This window comes from Camellia sinensis, chromosome 4 (genome assembly GCF_055761805.1).
Source record: "Camellia sinensis isolate YWXY chromosome 4, ASM5576180v1, whole genome shotgun sequence".
Taxonomy (NCBI): Eukaryota; Viridiplantae; Streptophyta; class Magnoliopsida; order Ericales; family Theaceae; genus Camellia; species Camellia sinensis.
Window position 1 is genome coordinate 187,347,520 of NC_138964.1, and position 21,147 is coordinate 187,368,666.

At 34.3% G+C, this 21,147-nt stretch overlaps 2 protein-coding genes across 2 annotated transcripts; both read right to left on the reverse strand.

The window, feature by feature from the left end:
* Positions 1-11,391: 11,391 nt before the first annotated feature.
* LOC114263304 (uncharacterized) lies at positions 11,392-13,232 on the reverse strand. Its single transcript, XM_028203802.2, has 2 exons — positions 12,706-13,232; positions 11,392-11,953 (listed from the first exon to the last, which is right to left on the reverse strand). The coding sequence occupies exons 1-2, from the start codon at positions 13,078-13,080 to the stop codon at positions 11,708-11,710; spliced, it is 621 nt and encodes a 206-aa protein (XP_028059603.2). The 5' UTR covers positions 13,081-13,232; the 3' UTR covers positions 11,392-11,707.
* Positions 13,233-16,408: 3,176 nt separating this feature from the next.
* On the reverse strand, positions 16,409-19,608 carry LOC145823517 (kinesin-like protein KIN-7L). The gene is made up of 5 exons (XM_082923021.1): positions 19,535-19,608; positions 18,694-18,796; positions 18,512-18,592; positions 17,412-17,565; positions 16,409-16,795 (listed from the first exon to the last, which is right to left on the reverse strand). Exons 1-4 carry the CDS (start codon positions 19,549-19,551, stop codon positions 17,485-17,487), a joined length of 282 nt encoding a protein of 93 aa, XP_082779147.1. The 5' UTR covers positions 19,552-19,608; the 3' UTR covers positions 16,409-16,795; positions 17,412-17,484.
* Positions 19,609-21,147: the final 1,539 nt, after the last annotated feature.

The window sequence follows — 21,147 nt, forward strand, 5'->3', positions numbered from 1 at the left end:
TGATTTTCGTTGGCGAAGCCATCTCATGCTTGGCCTCGATAGGTGAAGTGTAATCCACCTTATTTTCCTTGCATACATCATGCCTTATGCCCTTTATGCTAGCTTGTTTTGGCTTCATTCCATACATGTTTTAGACTCATTTTGACCTGTTCTAGGACTGTTTTAGGTTTCCTTGACCATATGCTTCATGTTTTGCATAGTTGTAGTACAGATGCCTATGCTAGCTTCAAGCTTCGGGCACCATAGCATGCTTCATTTGTGTTGTGCACATGATTTAGCATCACATAACATGACATTTCAGAGCATGTAGCATTGCCATGTTCCTACTTCTTTTATGCTTTGAATGCCTTTAAGGGTTATGCTTTGTTACGTTGTTTGCGGCCTAGCATGTATGCCATCTTGCCTAGGTCCTTGAGCCCCCATCTTAGCATGTTTTGGTATTTGTTTAGACCTAATTAAGCTCTGTCCATGGCTGGTTCATGCCTTTGTGCCATGTATTGCATGTCTCCTTTATAGTCCTCTTTGCTAACTTTAATGCTTTAGGGCCCTTGCATGCTTTGCTCGTGTTGTTTGAATGATTTGGCATCATTTCACACTTGATTTCAGAGCTTATAGTGTTGTTACACTTCCATGTTTGCCACTCCTTGAGCACTCTTGAGAGTTGTGCTCTTATACCTAGTCAACGGGCCATTGTATGTGCATGCTTGTATGTGCTCTTCATGCCTTAGTTTCATCACCATGGCCACCGTTTTGGGCATGGCTGAGGTTTACCCACATTCGGTTTAAGTCCATTGAGCATTGTGTATGCCATGTTACATCGCATTGTGCATGTTATGTTGTTGTTTGCATTGTGTATGTCATGTTCTTGTTCGCATTGTGTATGCCATAATCACATTGGGTATGCCATGTTATTCATTGCATTGAGTATGCCATGTTGCATTGCATGTTGTTGCACACTTGTCCCTTGCATTGTATGTTTGCATGCTTGATGTTGCATTGCATCGTGTATGCCATGTTATTTGTTGCATTTTGTTTGGATTAGGTGTTAGTCCAAATACGGGAAACGAGGGACATTTCATACTTGAAGTGATGAAACGTGCCTCAATTCTTGATCGCCGACGCTCTTGATCATACATGATAGAGTTCTAGCCTTTATGTACTTATGTGTGCATTCATTTACATTGAATTGTGCAATTTGGCTTCTCGATCATCATGCATCGAGATGCGTGGTTGGTGGCCCGAGGGTTGAGAACTACACTCTCTTAAGCTCATGAAATGATAGGGAGGGTGGTTGTGCACACATATCTTGCAAATACATTGCCATGCCCTTTCTTGCTCTCTGTTACAACAAATTAGAGAAGTGCAGCAAAAACTGGCCGGTCAGCCAGAAAAACTAGCTGGCCGATCACTTTTTCTGGTCTGCAACAACAAAAAGTGGTCGGCCAGTGGCTGGAAGCATCAACAACTGGTCGGCAGCCCTCCCACAGGTCCCCAAGGTGAGTTAGAAGCTTTCTGGAGCTTTGTGCAAGGTTCTGGGAACAGTTGCAAACAGAGACAAATCGGGGCATCGCGTTGGATTTCCGAACGAGGCGACCGAGCATGCATATACTTTCTGCCTTGAGGCTCCTGTTTTACTGCTTTACTTAGCTAATTTGCTTAGCTAGTTTACGCTTTGGTTTTGTACTTAATTAGCTAATGTGCTTAGCTATTTCATTTGTGTTGTAATAATTAGTTGTACCTAGTTATTCAATTTTGTGATGTAATAATTAGTTTAATTAGCTTAGATTAACTAGTTAGCTTCTTCTTCGGACCCTCCGTCGAGAGGGCCAATTGTTGTAATAAGCGTGCGTGTGTGTGATACATGTCTTCCAACCCCCATTTCTTTCTCCATTTTATTTAACGGCTTACGATGGTTAGTTTTATCTTGCATGCACTGGGCTCGGCGCATCATACTAACTGCATTATATTGCAATACCTATTGGAATACATGTATCAAGTTGTATTTCATATGACATCTTAGAATAGCCGAGCCTATTTTAGTTGCATTTTTGCATGTGTTGCATTAGCCATTTTAACATGAACTAGGATCACGCATGATTTCTAACTAGTTCTCTGTTTTGGCTCGGAGTACACTGTGAGTGTTTATGCTTTAGCATACTGCATGAGATGTGTATGTTGCCATGATAGCATGTTTTCCATGAGGCTAACTGCATAAGTGTTTAACTGCCTGAATGCTTGTGGGTGAAGGTTGGATTGCTTGAATTGGAACAATTCATCAAAATCCTCGTTTTAGCCTACTTGCGAGTAGCAAACTTCAAAATCATTTTCACAAACGAATATGCAATGTTTTGTTCCAACTTAGGCGATCTAGTCCATACTTGTATGCTGTGCGCATAACATAGTAATTCTAGGTTAATAAACGGAATAAGAACACATGTGTTTTCAAAAACAAAATATCATACTTATTAAAGGCCGATCTTTTGATCGGGCGAGCGGGGGTGCTCATTGCATGACCTTTCCCTCTCGTACCCAAGTTCCAGAGCCGAGGCAACTTTGGTGATGACGGACACGTGGCTTGAGGCACGAGTCAGGGTTTCCTAAATCCCCAAAATAAAATATTTAGGTGGCGACTCTCTATCTGGCAAAGCAGTCCATGTTTGGCACTTCATTATAAAAATCAGTTTTCCAAAACGATTTGTCGGATTTGGACTCTTTGGTGATTTATTGGTCTCACATTGCACTTTGTGAGATTAGATTCAGAACCGTGACATGAGTCCGAACTTGTAGTTGCCTAAAGAACAAAACAGGATTTCGCACCCTCGCTGCGTGGAGCCGGAGAGTTCTCGGGGCACGTCTACAGACGGGGCCTTTTTCTATTACTTGGATGCTTTCATATATGACAGCTGTCATGTTGTCCATTTGGTCTTGTATCTTTTCCACTGGCAACTCCGAAGATCTCTTTTGTTTTTCAATCTTACCATTGTAAGCCCTACTCTTTTGCCTTTCTGGGTGGTCCTCAGGCAAGTAATATCGATGGTTAGTGTACCCCGTCTTACTTCTCAGAGATTTAAAATACGGTTCATCATTGCAATTATAACAAGAATAATGACCCTTTGTTCTCCATCCAGATATGTCACCAAATGCAGGCCAATCATGTATTGCCCATAACAAAGCTGCATGCATTCGAAAAGTCTCATTGGTGGAGGCGTCGTAAGTCAATGCACTATTTGTCCATAAATCATTCAACTCGTCTACCAATGGTCGCATGTAGACGTCAATATCAATCCCTGGTTGCGATTCTCTAGGAATAAGTGATGACATCAAACAAAATGAATCCTTCATAACCAACCAAGGTGGCAAGTTGTATGGAATGAGTATGACGGGCCACAAACTATAAGAGTTGTTCATGTTCTCAAAAGGGTTAAACCCATCAACGGCCAACCCTAGCCTCACATTTCGAGGCTCCAAGACAAACTCGGGATGTTGTGCATCAAATTCCTTCCACTCATCACTGTCAGCAGGATGCCTCAATATCTCGTCATCCACTCGTTTGTCTTTGTACCATCTCATGTCCTCAGCCCTTTTCCTTGGCATGTACAATCTTTTCAACCTTGGTGCCAAAGGAAAGTACCGCAATACTTTATGAGGGATCTTCTTACCCCTTCCATGATTGATCTTGTATCTAGATGTCTTACAAGTCGGACATTTATCTAGTGTTGCATTCTCCTTCCAAAATAATACACAATCATTTATGCAAGCATGAATGAGCTCATATGACAAGCCCAAGTCACGTAGTATTTTCTTAGCTTCATAAGTTGACTTTGGAACCAAATTTTCTTTCGGGAAAGGTCTACTTAAAATCTCTAGCATTATATCAACTGACTTATTGCTCCAATGATTTGTTACTTTCATATTAAGGACCTCAATCACAAACTTCAACAAAGTATAATTTGTACAATTTGGGAACAGCTCACGCTTGGGATCAGTCAACAATTGATCAAAAGTTCTCACTTCCTCCCCTTAGGTTGTATCAGTCGATTCCCCTCTTATTCGATCTCCCACTCAGGCTTTAATACCACCTACAATTTTATCACCATCGAGTCGTATCTCATCATCATGGTAAGTCTCATTTGAAGAATGTGACTGAGTGATGAGACATGTGTCAGTGTTTTTTTATTTATTTTAAACTAATCTCAGCTGCATATTTTGAATGGAATGAAGTGAGCCAATTTGAGCCGTTGTCGGAGGGGACACTGGAGAGGATCTCAACTCGCTTTTCGAGAGCTTCTTATTATGAATTTGCTACAAGTTATTTATTTATTTATTTATTATTTTATTGTTACTATTATTACTATTTTTCAATATGAGTCCACAATCGGGAAAATGAATGTAATCCACCCTTTCTCAAAAAAAAAAAAAAAAAAAAAAAAAAAAAAAAAAAAATTTTCTGACCTCTTGCGTTGAAGTGTAAAAGAGTGATCAACTAAGCTATAGCCAATTGATTGAAGTAGATACAGGCTCAAAGCTTAATATATTAGTAATACTATATATTTGAGAAATTTAACTAGAAAAATCAAAAATTTATTAAATCTCAATCACATCTTCTATTTTTCGGTAATTGGGCTATCTCCTTGTCAGTTAGAGAGCCAATCTTATGGATGAAAGATTACATAGATAAATTCATGATGCGCATTCCTAAAAAGAACACATAGTAAGAAAGTAAAAAATTTTTGTGGCGAAAGTTTTCAAAGTTTTTTTTTTTTTTAGTGTTTGTCACTTTATGATAAAAATTATAAATAGTAATCTATAGTGATGTTTTTAAAGTTAAAATTATAAGTTAGTGTGATTATGTAATGAATATTATAAGGGCAATTTTTAAATGTACAAGTATATTACGTAAATTTTCATAAATATATATGAGTTGTAATTTTTTAAATTTAGTTGAGTTAATGCGCATTTCACACCCAAACACTTTCCATATACTCTTGTTTTAAAAAGGCATATCCTCTCCCTTAAAAACACTAGTGGCGTTGGTGAAATGAATTGTATACCTATCTCTGTCCACCATATATTTTTGTTTATTTTAATTAAAATTAGTAGAAAATTTTTTAGGTACTCCAATAAAAAATAAAAAATATTTAAAAAGTGTTGGAGAAAATACCAGAAACTAAACTATATTATTGATAAATGATGCAAAGAAAATGAGATACAAATAGATCAGGCTGAGGCACGGATATCTCGTTTTCTTTAAGGAGATCAAGCCCACTGCGGTAGGAAGAATCCAAATACCGATGCAGCAGTCACGACATTATGACTTGTCCCCTCCAGGATACAACAGCCCGACCACTTGTCGTATAGTTCAGGCCAACTCTGCACAAGATGGTGAACCCAAAGCTCCACCAATAAAACACCCTTCTTTGCTAGTAATCTCTCTTATATAGAAAATAGTTAATCTGTATAGATAGAAAAGAGTAGACTATATATAGGCTATAAGGACCTTACAGTTACACCAAAAATAATGACCATTAAACAAGAAAATGGTTACACCAAAATAATGACCATTAAACAAGAAAATGAATTCTATTTATCCTCCATTTATGACCAAGAGGTTACCAAAGTAATAAAACCCCATTTATGAAAAAGATAAACCAATAAATAAATATAAGATATTAAAATGGTCCAACAATCTCCCACTCATTTTAATATCAACAAGGATAAAAGAGATTATCAAACAAAGATAGACTAGTATGCATCATGAAGGTGTGCTCTGCATTGAACTTTCATTAGTGGAACAGAAACCTCTACTCCAGAGTCAGTAGTGGTCTCAGACTTGAACTATGACTACTTAGGGGAAATAAAGTATTACTGCTCACACATAATAATCCAGGTGTTGACATGAGCTTTAATAGCCAGCACATTACGGCCTTGTGCTAATCCCAGTTTTCATGAGCATATTTGAGAATAAGCCTTGTTCTCATAGAAAGCGGCCCCACTTTCATGCTCACATAGGTGAAATCTGTCAAGGATGTTCCTGTAATTTACACACTCCACTCAACAAGAGCTACAGAATTTCATTAAGAGTATAAAAACTCAACCCTCCAACATTACAGGACAAATGCACTTACATCATAGGGATGGATAACAAAAATATTAAAGAGTGCATTTTTACAACCACCATATGATTCGTTCTTCCCATTGAACGTAGTTACAGGATCTCTGGTCCCTAGGTTGGGTATCCTCATACATGGTTTTTGACTTTATAGGCTTCAAACCCATCTCCCTCGATGTATTCCAGACCCTATCTCTCACCAAGGCCTTGGTTAACGGATCCGCAAGATTATCACAAGATCTTACATAATTCACAGTTATGATGCCATTACTCAAATAGGATCTCACATTACTGTGCTTCCTTCTAATAGGTCTGGATTTACCATTATAAAAATGAATGTTCACTCTACCAATAGCAGCAGTGCTATCACAACGAATTAACACAGAAGGAATTTCATGTAACAAATCTCTCAACCAATTCGCTTCCTCACATGCTGAAGCTAACGCTATAAGCTCAGCTTCCATTGTAGAATTAGCAATTATCGTCTGTTTTTTAGACTTCCAACATATAGCACCACCACCCAAGATAAAAATAAAACCCGAGGTAGAGAGAGAATCACCTGACAAAGTGTTCCAATCGGCATCACTATATCCCTCAAGTACCGCAGGATACTTGTTATAAAACAAACCATAATTTTTTGTTCCAAATAAATATCTCATAATTCTTCCCATGGCTAGCCAATGATCTCGACTTGGTTTGCTAGTAAACCTGCTAAGTACTCCAACAGCATATGCAATGTCAGGTCTAGTACAGTCAGTAGCATATCTCAAACTACCAATAATGTTAGCATATTCCTTTTGATTAATCACTTCTTTTTCATTTGTTACAACAGATAAGTGTATGCTTGCATCAAAAGGAGCAGCAACATGTTTACAGTTTAGAAAATTATATTTCTTTAAAATTTTCTCAACATAATGCGACTGATCAAGAAAAATGCCATCCTTAGTCTTGGTAATTTTAATTCCCAAAATAAAATTAGCTTCACCAAGATCTTTCATATCAAAGTGGCTATTAAGCATATTTTTAGTCTCATTTATAATATGCAAATTAGAGCCAAAGATAAGTAGATCATCCACATATAGGCTAATAATCACATGTGCATTTTCACAAGTTTTATAATATATGCACTTATCACATTCATTAGTCTTATAGCCATTCTCAAGCATGCAGGAATCAAATTTCTCATGCTACTGTTCAGGAGCTTGTTTTAAACCATAAAGGGATTTAGTTAGCTTACACACTTTGCTTTCTTGGCCAGGCTCCACAAAGTCTTCAGGTTGGTCCATGTAAATCTCCTCATCTAGATCTCCATTTAAAAATGCTATTTTTATATCCATTTGATGAATTTTTAAATCATGAATTGCAGCCACTGCAATCAATAGTCTAATGGATGTTACTCTAGTAACCGGAGAAAAAGTATCAAAGAAATCAAGATCAACTTGTTGCTTAAAACCTTTAGCGACAAGCCTCGCTTTATATTTATCTATAGTTCCATCCGGTTTAAGTTTTTTACGAATGACCCATTTACACCCAATAGTTTTACAACCTGGAGGTAAATCCACTAACTTCCATGTTTTATTTGAAAGTAGTGAGTCTATCTCATCATTTACAGCCTCTCTCCAGAAAATAGCATCAGGTGATGATAAAGCTTCTTGTACCGTATGAGGAATTTCTTCCACATTGTAAAGATAATAGTCAGGGCCAAAATCTTTTTCAATTCTAGCTCGTTTACTTCTTCTTGGTTGGATTTGAAAATTTTCTTTTTCTTGAAAAACTTGAGAAGGAGTAGAAGAGCTAGGCATAGATAAAATATTTTCAGATATTATTTGACCCCCACTATTTCTAGATTTGAAAGGAAATTTATTTTCATGAAAAATAGCATCACCTGATTCAAAAATAATATTATTTTCCATATCAAAAAATCTATAAGCTGTACTATGCAACGCATACCCAAGAAAAGCACAAGTGGTAGCTCGTTCACCCAATTTAGGTCGTTTAGGATCTGCAAGCCTCACAAAAGCTAAACAACCCCAAACCCTCAAATAACTTAGATTTGGTTTATGCCCCCGCCATAACTCATAAGGGACAATTTTAGTCTTTTTGTGTGGCACTCTATTTATCACATGGCAAGCTGTCAAAATAGCCTCACCCCAAAAATTTGAGGGAGCACCTGAATCAATAAGCATAGCATTCGTCAAGTCAATTAACGTTCTATTTTTTCTTTCAGCTACGCCATTTGATGAAGGTGAATATGGTGGAGTAGTCTCATGAATAATTCCCAATGACTGAACAAAAGAGTTGAATCCTAGAGATTCATACTCCCGGCCTCTATCACTTCTAATTATTTTAATCTTTTTATCGAATTGATTTTCCACTTCAAGAAGGAATTCTTTAAATTTCTCAAAAGCATCACTTTTATGTTTTAATAAATATACGTTTGTATATTTTGAAAAATCATCAATAAAAGTGATAAAATATCAGTTACTACCCCGAGTTAAAATTCTTTCAAACTCACACAAATCAGTATGAAATAATTCTAGCAATTCGGTATTTTTTTCAACACTTTTATGAGGCCTCTTGGTAATTTTTGCTTTATTGCAAACTTCACATTTCTCAAAATTTTTTGTCACTTTAGGAATTAATTCTAAACTACTCATGATTCCCACATATTTACTATTTATATGACACAAGCGAGTATGCCATAAATTAATAGAAGACAACATGTAAACTGAATTAGTAGATGGTTTATTAATCTCAACATTCAATTTGAACATCCCATCACAAGCATAACCCTTACCCAAAAAAATACCCTTCTTGGTAATCACATATTGATCAAATTCCATAGTTTGCTTAAAACCAACCTTATTCAACAAATAACTTGACATCAAATTCTTCTTCATGGACGGTGTATAAAGCACATCTTTTAAAGTAAGCACACGTCCAGAGGTGAATTTTAGATCAACCTCACCACTCCCAAGTATCTTGGTTTGACTAGAGTCACCAAGCATAATTGTTTTCTCATCACCAAAGGGAGTATACACCTTGAACCAAGTTTGATCATAACAAACATGTCTATTAGCACCAGAATCTGCCCACCAACCGTTCACATAATTAACCATGCAAATGTCTGTAATCATAGCCACAAATGGCTCCTCGATAATGTTAGCCTTTGAGGCAGGTGCACGTTTTCGGAATTTGCAAGTTCGAGCAATATGCCCACTTTTGCCACAAACAAAGCATGTAAAATTTTGTGGAGGTGATGGACCTTGGTTCTTATCTGGATTAATCCACTTATTGTGAGGTTTACCATAATTCTTTATATTCTTTTTATAAGGCTTCAAATAAGCATTCTTGGAATTATGACCTTTGGGTAAGTTATTATTTGCTGAAACAAAGTTTATCTTTGTGGTAGAATTGCCATTACCTGCTTGTGTTATTAATACATCTTGGCCTCTAGCCTCCTCTTCTACTCGGATACGAGTGATCAACGTCTCTAAGGAAGTTTCCTTTTGTTTGTGACGCATACTCTTTTAGAATTCTCTCCAGGATGGCGGTAGCTTGTCAACAAGTCCTGCAACTACCATGTTGTCACCAATCTTGATGCCTTCAGATCTTACTTCTGCAACTATCATTTGGAAATCTTGTGCTTGTTCCATAAAGGATTTTCCATCTATCATTTGGAAGCGGAAAAACCGGCTAGCTGCATACTTTTTTGCTCCTGCCTCTTCGGTATCATACTTAGTCTGTAAAGCTTTCCAAATTTTCTTTACGGAAGTGTAAGTGGTGTCATAGTAATCATAAAATTGATCAGCAAGGCAATTTAAGAGATAAAAGCGACATTTATACTCATCTGTATTGTAGGAAGCCACTTTTGCTTTATGTGCCTCATAGTCTTCATCATTCATCTCCTCGGTTGGGATTTTGTTCGGATTCTTTTCGGTAAGAACATATGCAACTTTCAAAAGGCTAAGGGAAAAAAGAACTTTTCCTTTCCACCTCTTAAAATGAACTCCTTTGAACTTGAAAGGTTTGTTGAGATCTCCAATTCCCTCATTGGTTTTTTCTGGTACTTGTTCCATGTTTGATCTCCTTAAAATTGTTGGAGAAAATACCAGAAACTAAACTATATTATTGATAAATGATGCAAAGAAAATGAGATACAAATAGATCAGGCTGAGGCACGGATATCTCGTTTTCTTTAAGGAGATCAAGTCCACTGCGGTAGGAAGAATCCAAATACCGATGCAGCAGTCATAACACTATGACTTGTCCCCTCCAGGATACAATAGCCCGACCACTTGTCGTATGGTTCATGCCAACTCTGCACAAGATGGTGAACCCAAAGCTCCACCAATAAAACACCCTTCTTTGCTAGTAATCTCTTTTGCATAAAAAATAGTTAATCTGTATAGATAGAAAAGAGTAGACTATATATAGGCTATAAGGACCTTACAGTTACACAAAAAATAATGACCATTAAACAAGAAAATGGTTACACCAAAATAATGACTATTAAACAAGAAAATGAATTATATTTATCCTCCATTTATGACCAAGAGGTTACCAAAGTAATAAAACTCCATTTATGAAAAAGATAAACTAATAAATAAATATAAGATATTAAAATGGTTTAACAAAAAGTTCTTTAAGTCATACATGTATTTCATTTTATTTATTAATTTATGAAATGCATATATTTACTTGGTAGATACATAAATTATTTTTAGAAAAAACTTTACTTTTACTCCTCCATGATTTGGCTCATTCAAAAATAATGTTATTTTACACTTTATCTCTCTACCATTATTATTAATCCTATTTAGCGTTGTATTATAGGTTACCTCCCTACCATTATTAATCCGGTCAAAACTAACAGAATTTTTTTAAACACGTGCCGAATTTGAGAGTTTGTATGAGAAAATAAGAGTAAAAAATCAAATTTTATAGCAAAAAGACAAATTTACACTTTCTTCCCAATTCAGAACACTATACAGCTGCTTCCCAATTTAGAACACGATACAGCCTTTCTTCATCTTCTTCCCAATTCACTCAAAACTCTATAATCACAATGGCTCAGCTCCTCCAACTCATTATGTTCAACTCTATCTAATATGTATATATGGTTTTGAGTCCCACCATTGATTCATTCAAAATCTTTTAAAAAAGCCTAAAGAAGATTGATATAATTGGTATATATGTATTACGACATAAACTATGCAAACAAAATATAGAATAATTGCTCCCAACAAACCATAATACGGAGAAGAAATGAGACACAGATGAACACAAAACCATTAGAATGGCCATTGGCCACTACAATTTTATCATTAATACTTGAAAGAAACTTACATTACATTGCGCATAACATAAATATAAAATGCGCAAAGGCACAAAACGCACACTCACAGACCCGCATGAGAGCTTATTATAATTAAAGACGACACCGACACACACATTACATTGTTACTTGTCTGTATAAGAAGAACGCTTTTATGACAACACACAAAACACACATCATAAATAAACTAGACTAGTAGACTCTGGCGCTCTGGCCACAAACAAGCAATTTACATATATGATATATCATGAAAATTGTATTTATTTATTAGTGGTGGTGTGGCCAGGAAGCTTCTCCTTGATCTTCTCCATCATTCCTTTCTTTTCAGGGTACTGCTGTTGGTCCTCTCCTCCGTAGCCATAGCCACCGGTGGTGGCTGCTCCTGGAGTGGTGGTTGTGTTGTCGTACTGCGGTGTCTGGTCTTTGTGCCCACCTGGCAGCTTCTCCTTTATCTTCTGTGTCAGCCCTTTCTTCTTCCTCCTCCCTCCTTGACCATCATCCTCTGACTGCACAATTTTGACAAACCAGTACGAGTAAATCGAATATCCGTATCTACGTTTTAAATCACTTCTGTTTTACCCCCAAAAAATACACAATAAGACCCACAATTTAAACTTCCCTCTCTAGCCCAATTACTGAACTGAAGACAAGCCTAATCATATTTACACTTCAACTTCATTGGTGTGATTCTCACAATAAAAAAAAAAATTTACTTTAAAATTCTTCTAAATATTTTCTTGATATTTTTTAGAATGTATAAAAGTATAAAAAATATATACAAAGTCCACCACTCAACTAATAATAATGGGTACGACTCAACTAATAATATAATTGGTAAGTGAGATGATTAACAAAAATGCTAGTATCATGAAAAATATTTTATGAAAATGATCATCAAAGAATTTTCATCCTTATATTATAAATTATATCTTATTGCATATGTAATATAAGATTCAATTTTTTCTCATGATATCTAAGATTGCTCAATGATTAATTGAGAGAAATAAATGATTGATTAACTAATTATTGAATCTACTCTTAACAGTATTAAAATAAATTATAACTTAATGCATATGTAATTTAATTTAAGAGTAAAAAAAATTTCATGATCATCTTTATAAAATATTTTTAATGATATCTAACATTGCTCGAAGATTAATTGAGAGAAATAAATGATTGGTTAACAAACTATTGAATTTAGTCTAAACAGTATTAAAATAAAAAGTAAAAAAAGTTGATAGGAATAAGAGAGACATACAGAGCTAGAGCTGCTGCCGGAGCGATGAAGCACTCCTCCGTCAGCATGCTGCTGATGATGGCCTCCGGTACCAGTGCTCAAACCATGGGTACCAGTGGTACCGGTGGTATCCATCCCGGTGCCATAAGTGCCAGTAGTGCCGGTGCCAGTAGTGCCGGTGCCATAAGTGCCCGTAGTGCCAGTGTGGGTGCCATGAACACCTGTGGTACCGGTAGTGGTACCATAATCTCCCATGGTACCAGTATGGTGAACCGGGTTTCCGTACTCGTCAATTTGGCGAACTGGGTCACCAAATTCGTCGGTTTTGCGAGGTGGGTTTCCATACTCGTCAGTTTGGCGAGGTGGGTTCCCATATTGGTTGCTGTTATGTGCCATTTTTTTGTCTTCAAAACGGGAACTAGAAGAGGAGAAAAAGAAATGATGAGAATAGATTGATGAGAGATGTTGTTGGGTGGCTTGGGGATTTATATAGTGAAAAGGCGGTGAAAGTAGTTGTTAGTGCATGCACGAGAGTCTGACACGTGGAGCTATGTGACAATGGGATTGTGACACGTTTAGGGTTGCGTCGGTTATGACATAGACTGACATGTGGCATCTGATGTCGGCTGTAGATAAGATAAGATCTGCGCAACACAATTCTCAATCTCTTTTATTCCAATAATTTTTTTTTTAAAAAAAAAACTCCTAATTTAGATTTAATTTTTATATAATAAAATTTGTGTTTAAAATGAATCTTTTATCTCACGATTTTTTTTTTATAAAATTTTTGGATCCACTTAAAAAATATAAATTTCGGAAATGTTCTTTTTAAAAATTTACTAAATACAAAAAGGTACAAATTTTTTTTTTTTTCCATACATATTTCTATATTTTAAGTACATTAGATTATGTGTAATTAAAAAAAAAAACCAAAAATAAAAAAAATTGAAAAATAAAAAACACAAATTATTTTTAAAAATGTAAAGCCAAGCAGTATATTATTTTTACCTCAAATTAAAATCCTCCAATTTCTTTAACAATATCACAATCATTGTAATCAACACATTATGAGACTTACATCATGTCATCAATTTTTGTGCACACAAAAAAGTTTCTCTAACCATGCTGTTGTCGAGTTTGTAAAACATTTTAAGTAATTTATTTATTTGATTCTTAATATTAATTGGGACGCTTAACTTTCATACACAAAATTTAAAATTTATCTAATTTTAAAAGGGAAAATGCGTTGGACTTCCAGTAAGGGTACTGGGAATCCTCTCTGATTGGAAGAAAAAACTATTTTTTTTTTTTTTGTGTTTTCAATCAATGGGGAGTTGACACCTCACTGGGGTTGTCAGTAGGGGTCGGCTCACTGTGGGTCGGTAGCACTACTCTTTCAAAGGGGCGTTTTGGCAATATGACTTTTAGCCACTTTTTTAGGTTAGCAGCAAAAGTCAAAAGTTAATTTTTTTTTTGTCTTTTTTTCATTTGGGAAGTTGGTTTTTAGCCAATGATGAAATTACAATTCTACCCCTCATGGGTTAAAATGTGTTACATAGATAAAGTTGTAAATATTTTAAATAAATAAGGGTGGTTTGGTCATTTTTTTATGATTTGGCATTATAAACAAATATTAATAAAAAAAGTTAAAAGTAACTTTTTATTAATTTCCCAAATCATTTGTCTAAAAAAGTCAAAAGCTTGGTTAAAAGTCAAAAAATCACTTTTTACCATCTTCTCAAAATAAGCCCAAACAAAACACTTGTATCAATTAGTCATACATATTTTTAATTGTTATCAATTTTTATTTATTTATTTATTTTTTATAACTTTAAAAATGTTACTACATTCTACCACTGCCTAACTTCTGTTAAATGGTCATCGGAGACTCACCGGAATATTTAACATCACTGGAAAGCCGATAAAGTATTGCCGAAAGTTCGTCGGAGTATCGCCAGAATGTTTTAAACATCACTGAAAGTCGACGAAATGTTTAGAATGTTCATTGAACATCAAAAACATAATTAGAGACTCACCGGAATGGAATATTGCAAGAAAAAAAAGGATAAAAGAAAAAATTATAGTGGAAGAATATAACAAAATGTACTAAATATTGATAAATTAAAAGAGGAAAAAAAAAAACAATAAACAACAATAGAAAAAAGTATATATTATTTTTTAATTTTTGTAAGATTTAAACAAATAATCTTTAATATTGATCAAATTAAAAAATAAATTTTAAAATTATAAAATATTACAGCTCAAAGTATGGTTCTATTAAGCATTTAGGTGTAAAGGGTTGCGTGGGTTATGACATAAACTGACACGTGGCATCTGATTGTCGGCTGTAGATAAGATCTCTAAAACACAATTCTCAATCTCTTTTATTCCAATAAATTTTTAAAAAAAAATCCTAATTTAGATTTAATTTTTATATAATAAAATTTGTGTTTAAAATGAATCTTTTATCTCACAATTTTTTTTTATAAATTTTTTGGATCCACTTAAAAAATATAAATTTTGGAAATATTTGTTTTAAAAAATTTACTAAATACAAAAAGGTTCAAAATAAATAATTTTTCCATACATATTTCTATATTTTAAGTACATTAGATTATGTGTAATTAAAAAAATAAAAATAAAAATAAAAAAATTACAAAAATAAAAACACACGAAAATTAATTTTAAAAATGTGAAGCCAAGCAGTATATTGTTTTTACTTCAAATTAAAATCCTCCAATTTCTTTAACAATATCACAATCATTGAAATCAACAAATTATGAGATATTGTTCAAAAAAAAAAAAAAAAAAAAAAAACATTATGAGACTTACATCATGTCATTTGTTTTTGTTCACACAAAAGTCCCTCTAACCACTGCTGGAAAATGGCGTTTGAAAAACGCCGCTAGAAGTACTAAAAACGTCGCTAATTCTTTTTGTGACGTTTAGTATCAAACGTTGATGATGCGGTCGTCGCTATAACTTTATGACGTTTGGAAAACGTCGTTATATTAGTATAGGCGGCGTTTCGCCGCCAAATGTCCTACTAACTGTACTATGTTGTCACTATGACATTTAGCGACGTTTTTGAAAACGCCGCCATAAACATTTATACATTTTAAAAATTTAGCCGTTGGAGTGGGATATAGTGACGTTTTTTAAACGCCGCCATAGTCTTTTTTTTTTTATATATTTTTAAATTTTGTTAATTTTATATGGTTGAACAAAAAAAATACCTGTCAAACAATTATTAAGAACTAATAATTAATATTTATTAAAATAATAAATAAACTAAGTTTGAAAACAAAATTAAAAATAAGAAACAATGTATTGCATACCTAAGAATAGCAACAATTCAAACTTTAAATACCTCAATTAAAATCAAAATGGTCAAGAAGTGTAATTTGCCCAAAAAAATTAAAAAGGAATAAAAAGCACACTAATATGGATTGATCTAATACCCAGTACAGAATTTTAGGGTTTTTATTTTTATTTTTTATACCTAACATCGCTCAATCTAAAATGAAGATAGATCTCACATAAAACAATGATGGGTTGTCTGCGGTTGACAAGTCAATTGGCCATTGGTGGTGTGGTTCAGTTGTTATTTTCTCGCTAACCCACCAACTCCATGCCGAAAAAGAGCACAAACACATTGCTCAATTGGAAAATGTAATGACCTAATTTTTCTCAAATTACCACAACAAAAAGAAAGCAACGTAATAATATGAACACAACCAAAATTAAAAGAAAATCTATTATATGTCGGGGCATAATACAATTCTGCCAATTCAATTAAACAAAATGAAACAAGCAACTGTCAAAAACTTTGATATGGGAAATGACTATTGATTTGTCATCTTCACCTTCAAAAATTGAATCATATATCTAAAACACACTTCAGCTGCCCAATCTCCCCGGTGAGATTGATTGACCCCATCATCCATTTTAGCTGAAGTGAGAATGTGTTTCAACCAATAATAATATGAAACACAGACAGGGCAATTCACCGTCTTTTTCTTTTTTTAATGATAGTACAGTTTGATCACTGAATCAGCACCCACAGTGAATAACCATGGTTGCCTAGGGTGGAACTTGCAGTCCATTACTCCTGTAAAAGGCAAAATGAATCAGAGAAGCCACCAAAAATATTATCAACCCAAATATTAGTAAGATACACTATGGACATTTATATTCAGAGATTTCAGTATCTATATTCACAAGGGCGCATTCTATGTTGCATGTCATATTATTATTTCCACACAAATAGTGTACCTTTTGCGAGTAAAATCAATAGTGATAATAAAGGCTTTAATTATTTATGCTAAGCAAAAGGCCACCAATACAATGGGAAGCAAAGATTGCATTTGGAATAATCATACAGGAGTGACTTGTTATCACTCTATTGAGGAGGGATAATTAGGCCTCTCTAGTTCACTGATAAATTGATAATAAAGGCTTTAATTATTTATTTTACAACAAATAACAAACGTAATCAAGCATTTACTAAGAGAGAAAACCAATGGAAAAATGACTGCTTTTGCCCAGGTAAGTAGTTAGGATAAATAAAGCCTAATTGATTAAAAGTGAACTGATATCTATGAACTTTTTCTTAGTGTATTACATACTCATCTATTCTGATGAAAGTGAACAGGATAAGAGGATAAAGATGGTTTATTAAACAGCATCAATAAACATTTTAAAGACATTGCATTGTAAAAGTTTACCTGGCTAGACTTTTTATCGGAATCCGAAACGGTGACAAGACTATTGAGATTGTCAATTTTCATTTGTTGTTCCCTAATGCATTGATCTCGTGCTTTGTGTGATTTCCTCTATCTCTAGTTTTTGTCGCTTCAGTAAGGCAGAATCTGTCAAAATCTACAAACAAAAAGAAACAAAAAAAAAAAAAAAAAAATCAACTCCAATTAGCCATACCATTAGATTTGAAAGGAGCAAGGAATCAACTTTAACATAATAATTATTACTTTAGATAATATGCTTAATTATTATTTAAAAACTATTTGCAAACAAAATGATGTCAAACCCAGAGGGACCAATTAAGTTAAAACACGATAATTTACACAATCAAGGCAAGCTCTCAATGAACAAATCTAGAAATGTTTAACTTTTTGGCTTTCAAAAATCTATGTAACCAACTTGGTGATTAAACTGCAAATACACAATTAAGTGGTGCTATAATGCAATATATGATATAAGTAAGATCCTTCAATTTATAAACATTGGAAAATGTTCCATACTTAATATTTTCAAAGTCATTTTAGTTTGATGCCACCCACGTTAACATTTTTGACATTCTAGTTTAGCCCATTTGAACTAGTTCAAGTGTAAAGTTCCTATTTTTTTTTTTTTTAACAATCATTATTTTACAACGACCAAAACCATAAATAAAGTCAATATTGAAACTGGAAACTTAAGAAAGAGGTAACCATCCAACCAACTGTAAGCTACTTTTCAATTGGATACAACATGAATCATGTAAACCATCACATTTAGGTTTTCTCTTTGGCTCAACTCATTTAAAATTTATGAACTTCAAATTACAAACCATAGGAAAGAAATCAATATACAAAAAAATTTAAGAATATTCAACATGCCCTCATCTCAAAAATAAAAAATTCAAGGAACACTTCAGACACTAGCTTCTATTGAATCCATATTATATATTACCTTTCACAGCTAGATTCTACTAAAAAGTATGTCAGGGACAAACAATATGGCAGCTACAGTAACAAAAGTATATGTTGAAGTAAAATGTTGTAATCTTACTGAGTTGGAAAAGAATTAAGTGTTATTAAACCAAAACCTCATTCACTTGAACACAATTTGTTATTCTCTTGGCTCTGCTAGCAAACTGGAAGGTTCCTTTCGTTTCCTCTATGTGAATCTGGATGAAGTAGCCATATTAAAACCATACTATAATGTTAAACTTGATGTAAGATATATATATATACACACATATAACTCGATAACATATTAATAACCTACCTCTTCTGGTGCTAAAGTGCAAATTATAGAAGTTTTGGCATTGCCACCAAGAGCAGGTTGAAGTATGCGAGTGAGTTTACTATCCCGATAAGGAATGTGTCCCCTGCATTTATATTTTGATTCATTTAGACAGTTGTTTTATGAGATGGATTATTAACTTAAGAAGGCAAATACCTTTGCTTTGCACCATCACTTAGTTTGTTAATCACATTGCCAAGAATCATTAATCACATCTCTTAGTTAATGCTTGATTACTATAAGGTTGCTTCGCTTCTTCAAGCTCCACCCCTTACTAACTAATCTGACAAACTTAAACTCTCAAAACCTGACCCTCCATGCGATTAGTGGAAATTCCTAGGAAAATAATAAATTAAATTTCAACTCTTAACTCCTACAATTCATGTTCTTTTTGTTTCAACAAGCAAAAAAACTCCATGATTTAAAAAATAATATTAAAATAATTTCAAATCAGCCAAAACTTGTTAGCTGCTAGATTCTTGGCTATTTTGGGAGCCAAAATTGTGAGAAACCTAACATCATATTTTAATAAATTTCCTTTCCTATATTTCCTTCTAATAAAGCAGAGCAATAATTTAAATTCAACCCTAGTTTCTTTACATCAACATTTTCTCAGCAACCAAACAAAGACTGCATAAGTATAAAAATGCTCTCAAAAGACAGGACTCTCACCATAGGATGCCCCTGTGTAGTCTTGAGAAGAGAAAGTCGAAGCTGAAATATTAAGCCATGAAATGAAATCTAGAACAAACAAATAAATTAAATCCAGTGGACAGACCAAAACATGAACAGACCAAAACATGAAATGAAATGAAATCCAGACCTTGTTGAAATGCTCATATTGCCTGTTGCCAAGGCCAAAAACTCCGTACGAAAGATTAAGCCATTTCTCTCTCCTTTACCTTATAGGCAGTCATATAACACGCCATGAAACCCAAATCTCACTTGGTAAAAGAACCATAGTAACAACAAAATTAGAAATTAATCAAAATTTACCTTTGAAAACCATTTATAGAACCTTGCAGAATTGTCAGTTGGCTCACCATCTCCATATCTATACCACAACAAACAAATAAATTAAATACAATGTTATATATCAACAATACACGAGTATGTATATATGTATGTATGTGATGTGAAGTAAAAACTCACGTAGCTAAAAAGAAAAATGCCTAAATAATATAATGAACTGGAGAAAGAATCAGATTGGAAGAGTTATTGAAATCTTCCAATAACAAGATAGCTTAGCTTAAGTTCATCTTCCGAAATAATTATCCAAAAATCAGATTGGAAGAGTTATTGAAATCTTACATTTTGGGATGATGAAGCCACTAAATAATAAGACAAACAATACAAACAAACTACTAGCTGTTGTAGAAGCAACCACGGTGCGGAAGACAGATGCCACAAAATGAAACATGGATGTAGCTGCAAAGTGTAGAGCTAAAAATAGAATGCACCGGAGAAAGAGCCTAAGATACAAGGCAATGAAAGAAATTAATTCAAAATTCCTATTCAGTTTCAGAAGGGTGTGTTTGTGTATGGTGTGAATGTTTATTTGAAAGTACCAGTAAAGCTTTTGGTTGCTAAATGACTAATCTAAGTAGTTGATTTAAATATTGGTAAAATAGTGACAACTTGTTCAAATCAAAGACATATTTGGAGAAAAACAATATATATATATATATATATAACGAAGAATAAAATGCAAGCGTTGTCAAGTGACATTAACCTCCCAGCCTCAGGACTGTATCCAACGAGATGTTCAAATTAGAGCTGAAAACAATGAAAAAGGAACCTTCAGAGTGGTGGCTGGGATTGCATATGCCCAAGCCGGATAGAAGTACAAATCTCTTTGTTTGTAGAAAACTGCAAGTCTTCCAACAGTCAGGGACAACTCCGGAAATCCATAAAAAAAAAAGTTCATGTAACCAATCTCTACACTTCATCGACACCTACAGAGAAATCAAACACCGATTAACACTTGTTAATGAAAAACAAAATAAAAACGACTTGCTTGAAACCTTGTTAATCAGCAGATTTAACAAAATGCGAGAGAGATCAGATCAGATCGAGTTCGGATTTTGATCAGATTAGATCAACTTTCTTGCTCGATTTCGGATCTATAATCTACGAGACAGATCGAGTTCGATTTTGATGAAGAAAAGCTAGAGCAAGAACCGATCTAACAAAATGCAAGAGAGATCAGATCAGATCGAGTTTGGATTTCGATCAGATTAGATCGACTTTTTTGTTCGATTTTGGATCTGCGATTTGTGAGAGAGAGAGAGAGAGAGATGAAGAACAGCTAGAGTGAGAAAGATCGAATTCGAGTCCGATGAAGAACAGCTACAGTGAGTGAAAGATCGATATTGAGAGAGAAGTGCAGCTCATGAGAGATTTTGTTACCTATGGTAATTGGAATGGGTTAAGTGT